The 13,207-nt window shown below is 45.6% G+C and overlaps 1 protein-coding gene across 1 annotated transcript; it reads left to right on the top strand.

Annotated features, from left to right (window-relative positions):
• Positions 1-1,638: 1,638 nt before the first annotated feature.
• Positions 1,639-12,423, top strand: C4H5orf15 (chromosome 4 C5orf15 homolog). Its single transcript, XM_038328875.1, has 3 exons — positions 1,639-1,819; positions 8,312-8,823; positions 11,334-12,423. The coding sequence occupies exons 1-3, from the start codon at positions 1,684-1,686 to the stop codon at positions 11,463-11,465; spliced, it is 780 nt and encodes a 259-aa protein (XP_038184803.1). The 5' UTR covers positions 1,639-1,683; the 3' UTR covers positions 11,466-12,423.
• Positions 12,424-13,207: the final 784 nt, after the last annotated feature.

Genomic DNA, 13,207 nt, shown 5'->3' with positions numbered 1-13,207 from the left:
TGCCAGGAGCAGACATGTCTCACTGTCTTAAGTTATTAAAACATTTAAATGCCATATTCTGAAAGACTTAAAGAATGCCTAGCTAACTGAAATATATCTCTATAAATCTAGAAAATCTAACTAACATGACTACAAGCTTGACTATTAACGATGACTCGCTATTAACCTATATTAACCTAGTCTTTCGAACTATCTTTTCTTGTTTGATCCATCAGATTAGGCCAAGGAATTTCCTGATGTTCTTCTGTGTAACTGGAAACCACTTGAGCGTTTTAGATGGTGTTTTGTGTTCATTGCAGTTTGAACCTGAGAGTTGAACGGCTCTTTGTACAGCATCTCAAACAATTCACCACCAAAAAAGAAATTGGTCACAGAGAGTACAGAGTAACACTGGGACAGACATGTAGTGACCCCAGCATGACCTTCACACATCTGTGAGTGTGGTGGTGTGTCAGTTCCAGACCAACAATTATCCGTAGCTTCCTCAGTGTAGGGGTCTTTCGGAAGCACTGTCACCTTGTGCGTCCTTACAGGTCTAATAATTTCACTGTCAGTAGAATTGTCAAACCAGTTATTTACATCTTCGATATCACTGGGAATATCTAATAAATTATTGTTAAATACTTCTGGAAGTACATCAGTTGTTTTCCCTTCTTTTTCTGAGATAGGGCACTTCTTTTTTCCTTTTTCCTTTTTTTTTTTTTTTAATTTTTCGAGACAGGGTCTCTCTGTAGCTTTGGAGCCTGTCCTGGAACTAGCTCTTGTAGACCAGGCTGGCCTCAAACTCATGGAGATCCACCTGCCTCTGCCTCCCGAGTGCGGGGATTAAAGGCGTGAGTCACCACCGCCCGGCTGAGAAAGGGCATTTCTAAAAGCGTCAGGAACTTGAAGATGAAGACTATTTGAATGACCAAAACACAATGTAACTGTAATGGGTTTGTGCAATTATACAGTTTTTTTTTTGTTTTTTGGTTTTTTTTTTTTAGATTAGCCTGCATGTTTTCCACCAGTGAGACGGCTTCATTTGATATGGACAAGACCGTGTATTGACACCTGACATTCATAACAGATGGAGTGTGAAAAAACGAGGGAACTCGTGAGGGTACTAATACAGAGAAACCCTATTTTGCAAAAGCAAATTAAGATTTATTTTTAGTTCAGGCGTGAAGTGCGTAGTGCCTGTGGAGGACAGAAGAGGGGGTCAGATCCCTTGGCGTTGGGGGCAGTTGTGAACTGCCTAACCTGGGTGCTGGGAACCCAGTTCTCTGCAAGAGTAGTAAGTGCTCTCAACAGCTGAACCATCTCTCAGGCCCATACATACAATATTAAAAAAAACCCTATTTAACTATGTGTCTGGGTGTTTTGCCAGCAGTATGGGTGCTGGGAATAGAACCCAGGTCCTCTGGAGGATCAGTTAACTCTCAAAACAGATGAGCCACCTCTCCAGCCCCTAAAATAAATCTCAGAGACGACGATGGCAACGACAAGAAGCAGTTAAAAATAAGCCATCTTTCTCAGAGTCCCTCTGCTATCCTTCTGGGATACCCTTCTCGTTCCCTCCAGCTTCAGGGATGTTGCGTCATTACGTAGGGACGTAGTTGCTTCGGGCGCGCGCCTTCAGACGTGTACCTGACGTCACCACGCAGAACCTAGCAACAGCGCAGGCTCGGGGCCGAGTCCGTTATGGCTGCCGCCGCCCTGGGCAGAATGAGCCGGTCTGCGCGAGAGAAGATGCTTCCCCGGCCGGGCACCCGGGGCCTCGGCGCGCTGGCGCGGTCGCTGGTGCTGGCGTTGCTGCTCGCGCCCGTCCTGAGCTCTGGTAATGGACGCGGGGTGGCGGCGAGGGTGCGGGCTGGGCTCAGTGGGGACCGAGCGCCGCCGACTCACGCCGGTTCTCACCCGCCGAGTTCCCGCGGCCGGAGCTGGGCCCGGGCGTCTGGACCGCTCCCAGTGCGGTCTCCCCAGGCCCGAGAAGTGGGGTCGTGAGATTCGAGCTCCCGAGTGGGTGGGCGGGGACGGGTGGTGGCCGTGGCGTGGACAGAGTCTCAAAGAGTACGCTCCTTGGAGGAAGAGCGCGCGGGGTGGGGGCGGGAGGTCCCCACAGTGCTTGAGAATGGGGCGTTCGGAGGTCTTGCGGATTGGTTGGGAGACAGCCTGAAGTGATGGCCGGGGTTGGGGAGAGCGATGTCGTCTAGAGAGAGGCTTGAAGTTGGGGGGCAAGCAAGGCTAGGCAAGTTTTTGTTTTGTTTTCTCCTGGAAAAGGTGAGGTCAGAGGTAAAGATAGCGTCAGTGACCCAGTGCCCGGACTGAACTGATTATTTCAGAGTGAAAGGTGGGGGGGGGGGGCAACTATTTGTGGGTTCCATCTCTGAGGTCCGGGTTGTTCTGGGGCTGTTGACAGAGGCGGAGTCCAGGGACTCTGGACTGCTGAGGGTCTTGGGAGGAGGAGCGGAGTTTAGAAACAAAGGAGAGTCTTTGTCAGTAGTGATACCCCTTCTTGCCTTGAGATTTAACTAGAACACCTTTGCCTCGTTCCAATGGATCTGTAGTATTTGAGACAGAAGTTTTTGCAGATGTTACAACATAAATCAGGATATAAAAGCCTTTATTGAGAAGGAAATCTGTAAACTGTGGCAGAGATTTAGTGGAAAACCCTACTGTTAAGAACTTAATAGTTAAGCATTATTTGAGTAGTTATGTTTTTCATTCCGTCCAAGATGCCATCATTCTCTCCCCAAATCCTTGTTGAGTTTTTTGTTTTTGCTTTTGTTTTGTTTTTTTTTTTTTTTTTTTTTAGATGAAAAATAGCGTGACCAGGGTTAGTTTTCTTTGCCAAGGGGAACGGTCCAGTCAATCACTAATTCCTTTATTTCAGTGCTAGGCTGCGTACTCTGTTTTCTCAGCAACACTGAAGACAGGCAGCTGACTTCCCTACCAGGAGGATTTTGGAGTTTGTGGGGAAGGACTGGCGTTTCCAAGGCTCTTTTATCATTGTAGAATATAATGATGATTTCCCGGTGGATGCAGACATAATTGCTTTTGATTATTTAATCACCTAACGGCATCTCTAGGAGGGATCTGACACCCCTGGCCTCTGTGGGTACTGCACCTAGGTGTGTGTCACACATACCACCCCCCACTCCTAAGTTTGTGTGTGTGTGTGTCTCTCTCACACACACACCTACACCTACTCCTGTTGCCTTTAAACTAGGGACAGTACCAATTTGGATGGGGTCCATAAGGGACATTTAGTCATCTCAGTGATACCTGTGTTTGTGAAGCTCAGACATGAAGTCCGTGAGGTCGGAGCTGACTGACTTCCCTGGTCCTGAGTTCTCTATCTGAGTAGATCGACTCATCTTTGCATCAGGTGGTCCAGGTAAAGCCTTGGCTTGTTTTCCTGCGCTATACTGGTGTGTTTCTTCCACATTTTATGTCCTGGCTTCCTGGGTGCGTAGTGTAGGCATTCACCAATGAGGAGGGAGCCCGCCTGACGGATTGAGGGAAGGGCCTTTGAGGAGGCACAGTGGTGTAGAGATGCTCTTAGGGTGTGTAGTGTGCATTGTGATGAGATCAGGTCGGATGTGAGTGCGGTTAGTGTTTGCTCTCTGAGTGGTGTGAACTTTTCAGAAGGTGGTATGGGGAGCAGTTAGGGAGATTAGGAAGTGGCCAAAGGGAAGATCAGGTTGTTGGTTTTTTTAAATACATTTCTTTACATTTCTCTCTCTCTCTCTCTCTCTCTCTCTCTCTCTCTCTCTCTCTCTCTCTCTCTCTCTCTCTCTCTCTCTCTCTCTGTGTGTGTGTGTGTGTGTGTGTGTGTAGGACTGGGGAGTTCTTGCTTCCACCGTGTGAGTTCGAAAGTACAGACTCCCTTACTTGCCGAGCCACTTCTCTGTCCCTCCAATCGGATCTTGTAGACAGTTACTAAGACTGGCATTTTCAAGAAAGGGGAGCCTAAAGGGTTGAAAAAATTGTGTGCTGTGTTAGTCGGCCTGCCTGCCTGCTGTCTGTGGGCATGTATGATGGGTGCCAGCGGAGGGCAGAACATTGTTGAGTTGCAGGTGGTTGTGAGCCATCCTGTAGGGGTGTTGGGAACAGAAATCTGTTCCTTTGGAAAGCAATGTGTCATCTTAACCTCTGAGCCATCTCTCGAGCCCGCTAAAGGAAGTTTTAAGTAGAAGAATGTGTAGAGCTGGGCGGTGGTGGCGCACGCCTTTAATCCCAGCACTTGGGAGGCAGAGGCAGGCGGATCTCTGTGAGTTCGAGGTCAGCCTGGTCTACAAGAGCTAGTTCCAGGACAGGCTCTAAAAAAAGCTGCAGAGAAACCCTGTCTTGAAAAACCAAAAAAAAAAAAAAAGAAAAAAGAAAAAAAGAATGTGTAGAAACTTGTGTAAGTTTCTACAGGATGGCAGTGGGGTTGGAGTGGAGATAGGCTGGTCGCTTGCAAAGCTGAGAGGATGGTTGCTTGGAGTAGCCATTGCATGGAAGTGAAAACCTTCACATCTTATGCTTGGTGCTAGGTATGGGCATTTATATGTGTGTGTGTGTGTGTGTGTGTGTGTGTAGGGTGGGGTGGGGGGTGGGGTGCCAGAGTGTGAATGGAGGCCAGAGGAATTCAGGGTCCTCTGTTTCCACCATGTCTTTTGTTCTAGTTAGATCCAAGTTTGCTTCCTTTTGAATTTTGAGAGTTCTTTATTTTAGGAACACATACTTTGTTGGGTATGGGACTTGCAAGTAGCTGTCTTTTTATCTTGTGAGACTCTGACAGAGCAAAAAATTTGCCTTTTGGAGACTAGCAGTTGCCAGTTTTCCCTTTAATGCATTGAGCTTTTACTTTTTGGGTGAACTCTTTTCCCAGCTCCAGATATCAAAGACTTTTCTCCTTTGTCTTTTTCTAGTTTTATCCTTTAATTTTTATATTTTGCATGACTTATGCTGAGTTAATTTTTAAGGTGTAAAAGTTCCCCGTGGGTTCCTCTGCCTTGATAGTGTGTGGATTACACTGGTGGACTTTACACATCTTGTCGGTCTTGCAGCGTAAACAGCAGCAGCTCCCGACGTGCTCTTCCTAAGTTCCAGGTGTGTTGGGGGTTGAACCCAGGACCTTGCCTCACACAGCTGGGTCCATCCTTCCTTACTGTTGCTGGGGTAGAGAACCTGAGGAGACTTGACAGGAGGCAGCGTTAGTGCCTGTTATTCCAGAAGGTTCTGTCTGTGGCTACCTGGTGCATCGCTGCTTCCCTGCAATGAGCTGGAGCATGGAGGAACGTGTGGCAGAGGAGGCTGCTCACCTGTAGTGGCTGAATGAGCAGCGTTCTGATGGTTTGTGGAAGTTCTCTTCGGATAATCATTTTTCTGAGAGAAGTTAGACAGTGGTTGCCACCAGGTGGAGGGGGAGTGGGGAGTACCAGAGAAGGTGTTGGAAATGTGAGGACGCTTCAGGGAGCAGGAAGGAAATGGACTAGGAAATTACAGAATAAGCACTTAGTGTTAAGCACAGTGTAGAAGCTTCCACATTGAATTTCAGATGAAATGAAAGCTGTGGGCAGCTACGTGGTGCACTTGGGGACAGACGCCCTTGCCAGATGAATGAGGCAGTGTGTGAGCGCAAAGGCAACTGGGCATTGCTACGAGAGGGATTAGAGTGGTTGGCCACAGCACTGAACCTTGTTAGGAGAAGAGATTTTTATCGGTAAGATTTGGTGGTGGCCACCAGGGCCTGAAAAAGGGAGGGTGGGTGTTTAAGCCTTAATGGATTGAGAAGACCAGCGGATGAATCAGAAAGCGACCAGCATTCCCTGAAGCAGCGAGCTGCAGAGGGTGTGGGGGCGAGCAGGTCATAGTGGGCCCAGAGGCCATGGGTAGGTTGGGCTGACTCAGCAGAAGAGAGGTTGTGGATTTTGAAATCCAGATAGGAGCTCTTTGGCTGAGTGAGGACCCTGTAATTAGCAGCTGAAGTCTTAGAATGAAGGGCCTTCTAGGAGTTGGTGATAGGGAGATGTGTGCCTCCAAACCAGTGGCATTTCTGGAGAAGAATGGGAAAATCGTGTGCTGTAGAGGGTTGCACCCCTCCTCCAATCTGCAAGGCTGTGGGAGAGAAGCCAGCTGTGGGGTAGGAGGGCTGCAGGACCAGTGTGTTTAGAAGGAATCAGGTTTCTGTTATACCAACAGGGATGCCTGAGGAGATCCCCAGACCCAGTGAGGGTTTCTGTGTAGTCACCCCTGCCCGTCCCAGTTCAGGTCCTTGAGAGACACTCCAAAAAGTTAGACAGGAAGACTGACTTGTTTGTTTGTTTTGGAGACAGGGTCTCATATAGCCCAGGGTACCCTCAATCTAACTGTGTAGACTAAGGGTGACCTTTAACTCCAGAGCCTCCTGCCTCCTATGCTCCATGCTGGCATTGCACGTGTGTGTTGCTATGCTTGGCTCTAATTTACTATCTTAATATTTATTTTTCTGATGCTAGGAATCAAACCTAGTGCCCCACATATACTAGGCTACATCCCTAATCCTACTGTCTTTTGAAACGATTTTTGTTGTTAGAAAGTATTTTTCTGGGAGACTTCTGTCCTGTTAAGACCCTGTCGTCCCCTTTTCTGTGTACAAAGTAGATGTCAACTGTGTTACTTAAAAGAGACAGTATTCATATGAACAGTTGTTTTCTGTGCGTGGGCATATTTGTGAAGGCCTGGGACTTGTCTTTATAAGGCTGAAGGTTTAGAGCACATATAACAAGGTATGTTTGTTTGAAGAGTAATTAAAGGTGGCCCCAAAGTTCTTCAGCATAGGTGACATTCAGCTAGAGACTGGCCTGTTCAGCTTCAGCAGCTGTCCTCTGGACTAGAGCGCATTGGTTCTTTCTACTGTGTGGAGTTCCTTCTGGAAGTCTTAGCTGTACTTTAGCAGACCTCCCTAAGGAAGTAGAGGCACAGGCTGTAAGATTGTGCAAGCATTTGGGTTCATTTTCCACCTGGTGGCTGCCTTCTTTAAAATAGGCTGTAACTTAGCTTGCAAGTTCTAGTTTCTGGTTCCTATCCCTTAGAATTTTGGTGTTTTATTTATTTATTTATTTATTTATTTAATTTTATTTATTTTTTATTTTTTGTTTTTGAAGAATCTTCAAGTATGACTTAGAAATGCTGTCAACAACATGTCTGTAGCCTTGTGTGCTTGAAACAGGAATTTTTAGAGTAAAAGCTTGGACTCTCTGGCTGCCCTGGCAAACTAGGCTCTGCCACCTATCCCCAATATGCAAATTAGATCAAGGACTAGTGAAAAGGAGAGAATTAATGTGGTCATACTGGGAAGAGGTAGAAACCAAGAAACGGGCACAGTGACTCCAAAGTCCTCTTTTCGGGATCCTAAAACCTTTTAAGTTTATGCATGGGGCAGGGAAGGAGCAGATTGCACATAATTGAGCATCCTGTTCAGGGTGTGGTCTGGGGTTCTTGTCTCTAGTTTGTTTTTGCAAGGTGATCAGAAGATCCTATTGCTTGAGAAGATCCTATTGCTTGAGGAGACATGGTGGTTTGGGGAATGCACTTCTGTTTCGGAGTGCATAGTCTCCCCAGTGGGCCACTGCTCTGTCCTTGGAGGGTCTGCTCAGCAGACTTGAGTGCCTGCAGGGTTAGGGCAGCGGCTTATTTCTCTGCAGCCTGTAAAGGGGATGATGCAGACTAGACAGATGTGTCCTGAGTGCTTATCTTGCCTGCAGAGGGAAGCAGGACACAGAGAAATGAAGGCTTTTAAGCTTGGTCACTTTCTGGACTCCAGTTGAGGGGCCAGTGGTTTTTAGCAAAGGCAGTTTCTAAGTACCTGTCTCATAGTGTGCTTTGTTCTAGCTTGTGTGCGCGCGTGCGCGCGCGCGTGTGTGTGTGTGTGTGTGTGTGTGTGTAGGTGATTTCTGTGACTCACTTGACCCAGGATTAGCCTCCTCTTTTTCTGCTGTGGGGGTGAAGTGGAGCCTGGACAAGACTGGCTGAAATCCATTCTTTGGTAAAGGGAAACAGTAGGTTGTCTGTGCTGACTTTGCCCGACCTGAAATCAAATGTTTGCTCTTTGAGTAGCAGACTGCCGCAGTGAGTTTTTTGCTTTGTTCAATTTGTTACTGAGCAAAATAATTATTACCTCAGATTAATTGACCAAGAAGAAATGTAATTGAATGCTGGCCATTGAGACTTCACTGGATATTAAGAGAAAGCTGGAGGAATTTATTATACTGAAGAGAAATGCTTAGTAAAAACATTGATAAATGCTGTTTTCTCTTAGTAGAGAAAAAGTTGGCAATGTTGGGGTGCTTTTGTTTTTCAGATCCTCCAGAGAACATGCCACACAACCCCACTACTTCTCCTCCAGTTGCACTGACAGCTGGAAACAGCACCGAACCTTCTGTTTCCCAGATCAGCACCACTTCTCCGCCAGCCAGTACAGAGAAAAATGGAGGCACCTCTGTGGCACCCACGCTCTCCACTGCTCCTTCTGTGTCCCAGGACGAGGCTGATAGCAATGAAGATCCCAGCATGGAGGAGGAGGATCTTCTGGCGCTCAACAGTTCCCCGTCCACAGCCAAAGACGCTCTGGACAATGGGGACTACGGAGAGTCAGACTACGACTGGACCACCAACCCCAGGGACGAGGAGCCGGAGGATAATATAAACATAGAGATAAGCAGAGAGGACAGGCACTTCAGGGGCTTTGAGGACTCAGTGAAGGTGGTGAAGCTCCCGCCCCCAAACAGAGAAGATAGCCATTTCTTCTTCCATCTCCTTATTTTTGCCTTCTGTGCAGCTGTTGTTTATGTAACGTACCACAACAAAAGGAAGGTGAGTTGGGATTTTAGCCCCTTCTGTAGTGCTCCATTGTCTCAGCCATACTGTGTAACTCCTTTCAGTCGGGTTGACCGTGGTGATAAAACGGTAACATTTCTATTGAAGCTGTGGCTCTGGTACATTAGACAAGTTGGGGATAATGCTCCATGTGCTTCTAGGAAATTACTTGTTTTTTTTCCCCCATAATGAATGAAGCCAAAGTCTAGTGAGTTACTTATTTTTCAGACAGGGTCTTACTATATAGCCTTGGCTGTATGGTACTCACTGTGTAGATCAAGCTGACCTTTGAACTCAGAGATCCACCTGTCTCTCCTCTTCTGTCTTGCACTTCTTAATTTAGTAATGATAGTTTGGTGGGAATACTTGTGGGGCAAGAATACTAATTGAATACTCCTTTTAATTTATTATGTATTGACAATGATTTGACAGTAATGTTATTTTCTGGTTGTACGAGGATTGGGCTGAGGATGTGGCTCCAATGATAGAGTGCTTTCTTAGCATCCATGAAGCCCTGGGCTCTCTTCCTAGCACTACATAAACCTGTGCATGAAAGCACACTTCTGTAGAAACAGGAGAATCAGGAGGATCAGAGATTCAAGGTTATTCATTGTCATCTCATTGCATATTGAGGGTCAGGCTAGCTTGGGATATATATTTAAGACCATGCCCCTCATGTTCCCCCCCAACCAAAAAAGGAGGAAATAAATATATAGCCAGGTGTAGTGGTAGGTACATGCTTGTAATTTTGGCATCTTGATACTTGGGAGGTAGAGGTAGAGGTAGAGGCAGGCAGACCACTGTTGTTCAAGAACAAACTAGAGTATGCAAAACTGTGTGTCTCCAAACTAAACACACAGCTAGGGATGGCGAGATGGCTCGGTGATTAAGAGCATTGGTTGGTTTTGCAGAGGATTAGGTTTCAGTTCCCACCACCCACAGGTTCATGGCCTGTAACTCCAGTTCCAAAGGTTTTGGCAATAAGTAATTAAGTATGTAAGATAAATAAATAAATGGATCTGGCCATAAAAAAACCAGATGCCCAGAACAATATGTTTAATGTAGAAAATTCAGAAACTTTAGGGAAAAAAAAAGAAAATTTAAGCTGCTACTCAGAGCATTAAAATATATTTTAGTGTATTTCTGGTCCACAAATATACATGCATGCTGTAATTTTTTTTCTTTCTCAAGACGGGGTTTCTCTGTGTAGCCCTGGCTGTCCTGGAACTCACTGTGTAGAGCAGGTTGGCCTTGAACTCACTGAGATCCACCTGCCTCTGCCTCCCAAGTGATGGGATTGAAGGTGTGCGCCACCACCACTTGACTGCATGCTGCATTCATTCATTCATTCATTCATTCATTCATTTATTTATTATTCATTTAATTATTATGGATTCTCAATTTTCTGTCTGCATGTATGTCTGCAGGCCAGAAGAGGGCGCCAGATTTCATTACAGATGGTTGTGAGCCACCAACCATGTGGTTGCTGGGAATTGAACTCAGGACCTTCGAAGAGCAGGCAGTGCTCTTAACCACTGAGCCATCTCTCCAGCCCATGCTGTAATTTTGTTGTTGTTGTTTGTTTTTTGTTTTGTTTTTTGAGATAGGGTTTCTTTGTGCAGCCCTAACTGTTCTAGAATTATCTCTAGACCAGACTGGCCTCAAACTCACAGAAATCCGCCTGCCTCTGCCTCCTGAGTGCTGGGATTAAAGACGTGCCACTGCCTGACTTGTATATGTTTTCAGAGCTGACTGTTTAGTATTGAATAAGCAATTGGTGTGCTCTTTCCAGTTCTCAACATTTCTTAGTTGCTTGTATTTCTTTGTGCAGGGTTGAGGTCTCATGAGGTTTCCCTGTCCACTTAGGCACCATAACATACTATTTAAAAATATGGTTTTATATTTGCATAATTGATTGTGCTCTGATCCTATTGGACAGTTAGATGATTCCAAGTTTTGGTTCATGATGACCATGTCTGTGCTGAAATTGCTTTCCTGGGTTAAGGAGTAACCTAATAACCTAGGCATAAGCTGATGGGGGCGATGCGCCTTTCGGAATGCTAGAGGAGCTCAGGCACAGCTTCCTCGATGTTTGATGCTCTCAAGAGCGTGGTTCTAGTGACTTGCCTTGTAACTCAAGCTGTCTGTCTTCCTCGTTGAGGCATTAATTTTCTTACCTGAGAAATGACAACATGGACCAGTTAATTTCAGAATGTCTTTCAGCTGTGAGTGTTGGTGACCCAGTGACAGAAAACGGCAGTTAAGTTCCTTCTTAACTGACCTGAGCTGTGTGCTGATACTTGGGGGCAGGTAGTCTCCTGGTCTCCACCCTATGTCCACTGAGAAGCATCGTGCAGCCTTGTTCACAAGCTGGAAACGGGTGTCATTTTATTATTGTGATAATTAGTTTTGTGTCCCAAAGCCTAAGCAAGATCCTGCTCTTGTTTCAAAACCACTACCAGATAAGTTTTCTCTTTGGCATGTCTAACTGCTTTGTTTTATTTCAGATCTTCCTTCTGGTTCAAAGCAGGAAGTGGCGTGATGGCTTGTGTTCTAAAACGGTGGAGTACCGTCGTTTAGACCAGAATGTGAATGAGGCCATGCCTTCTCTGAAGATCACCAATGATTATATTTTCTAAAGCACTGTGATTGGAGTCTGCTTCTTCTGTCATTTTATTTGCTTGACTTTTATATGATGTTGTGCAAATTCTGCCACAGGCAAGTGGCGCTTAACCAAGAGGGGGCCCTCTCTTTTGCCTTGGTGCTTTGGGAACTAAATGTCACAAACAAGGAGTATATAATTTTTTAATCTGTTCTTTAGAGCTAGATTCAATCAGGTATCTGAAGTGTGAGTTAAACGTTATTGTATATTTTTTGTTGTAGTTATTATTTTCCATTTATTGTGCCTCTGGCAGCACTGTTCCTTTTGAAAGACCACAAACCAGAACTAAAGTCTCACGGGGCCCAGCACTGCTGGTTTTCATCACTTGCTGCTGTTCAAATGCTGGTTTTCCTCTTTCTGTTATTCTAATTTTTGAGATGGGGGTCTTACTGAACAGCCTAGGCTGGCCTCGAACAGTTGGTCGTTGGATTCTCAAATGCTGGTACTACAGGTGTGGCTGTCCCACCCACTTCCAAATAGCCTATTTTCAAACATATTTTTGTTTGTGTGTGGTATAAACTTCATTATACAGGATATCATGATGTATTGTTTGTGTGTGGTACAGACTTTATTATACAAGGATATCATGATGTATTGTTTGTGTGTGGTACAGACTTTATTATACAAGGATATCGTGATGTATTGTTTGTGTGGTACAGACTTCATTATACAAGGATATCATGATATATTGCTTTGTTTCACAGCCACATGTTCGCCACTCTTTCCAAACTTTGAAAGATGGATGGAAAGGTAGGCTCCCTCAGTGAGGGCGCCTGCCGCCAAGCCTGACCACCCGAGTTCAGTCCCCAGGACCTGCATGGTAGGACAGTGAATTCTTGCAGGTTGTTCTCTGACCTCCACATGTGTGCATGGCATTCGTGCACCTACACACATGCTTATACACACAGTAAATAAATGTAATTATTAAAAGAAAACCGCTTTGGATGTTTTTGGCACTTGAGACAGTGTAAGATGACGTGGCCGCTGCTTCTCTAATCACACGCTAAGCTGATTAGGAATTCCTGCAAAGTGGCCTGCAGTTCCCAGTGAAGGCAGCCAGATGAGAGTCGATGTCAGCCATTGGCTAGGGTTGCTGGATGGCGCTTCGGTGGAAGCTGGTAGAACAGTTACGTCAGTCAGCATTTGATTTCTGCCCAGGTTTCAAGGGTTCAGGCGATGAGCAGAGTTTAAAACTCCAATCAGAGTTTTTTTTTTTTTTTTTTCAGTTTGTTTCTTGCTGCACAGTAAATTTGAAGAGACTTTAGAGACCATTATCACTTAAATGATACCGTGTCTCAGTCCTGCAGTTAACGTGATAATCTGAATATAGCAGTGACATTCAGACTCCCTGCCATGTTTTATTATGTTGCCCCCCCACCCCGAAACTGGAATTCTTTACGTATTTCATGTTAGTCTGTTTTTTAGAGTTGGTCAGAATGTAAATGTGTGGTTGACTACCGAGCTTCACTGCAACGCTCCAGAAAGCATAGCCTTCACTGTATGCTCAGCAGAGCAGGCGAGCCAGCAGCCACGCTCCCTGTGTCCCTGTGTGAGCACAGAAGCAGCAGCGCTGTCCTCCCCTTCGGGACAGGTGACTGTCCGAAGGATGGGCAGCGTAGTGAAATGTACCTGGACTGTTTTATTGCAGTAGTTTTTTTTCATATTTGAAATTGTATTATTTAATATTTTGAATAAGATTTTAAGAAATAAATGGCAAAG

Source organism: Arvicola amphibius, chromosome 4, assembly GCF_903992535.2.
Source record: "Arvicola amphibius chromosome 4, mArvAmp1.2, whole genome shotgun sequence".
NCBI classification, from domain to species: Eukaryota; Metazoa; Chordata; class Mammalia; order Rodentia; family Cricetidae; genus Arvicola; species Arvicola amphibius.
Note: the sequence above shows the minus strand (reverse complement) of the source record. Positions and strands in the feature narration are given on the sequence as shown.

Bases quoted from the DNA above. Each gene is read 5' to 3' on its own strand.
- C4H5orf15 (XM_038328875.1), top strand. From the start codon at position 1,684: ATGGCTGCCGCCGCCCTGGGCAGAATGAGCCGGTCTGCGCGAGAGAAG. The intron at 1,820-8,311 runs GTAATGGACGCG...TTTGTTTTTCAG, and splicing joins CGCGCCCGTCCTGAGCTCTG to ATCCTCCAGAGAACATGCCA. The intron at 8,824-11,333 runs GTGAGTTGGGAT...GTTTTATTTCAG, and splicing joins CGTACCACAACAAAAGGAAG to ATCTTCCTTCTGGTTCAAAG.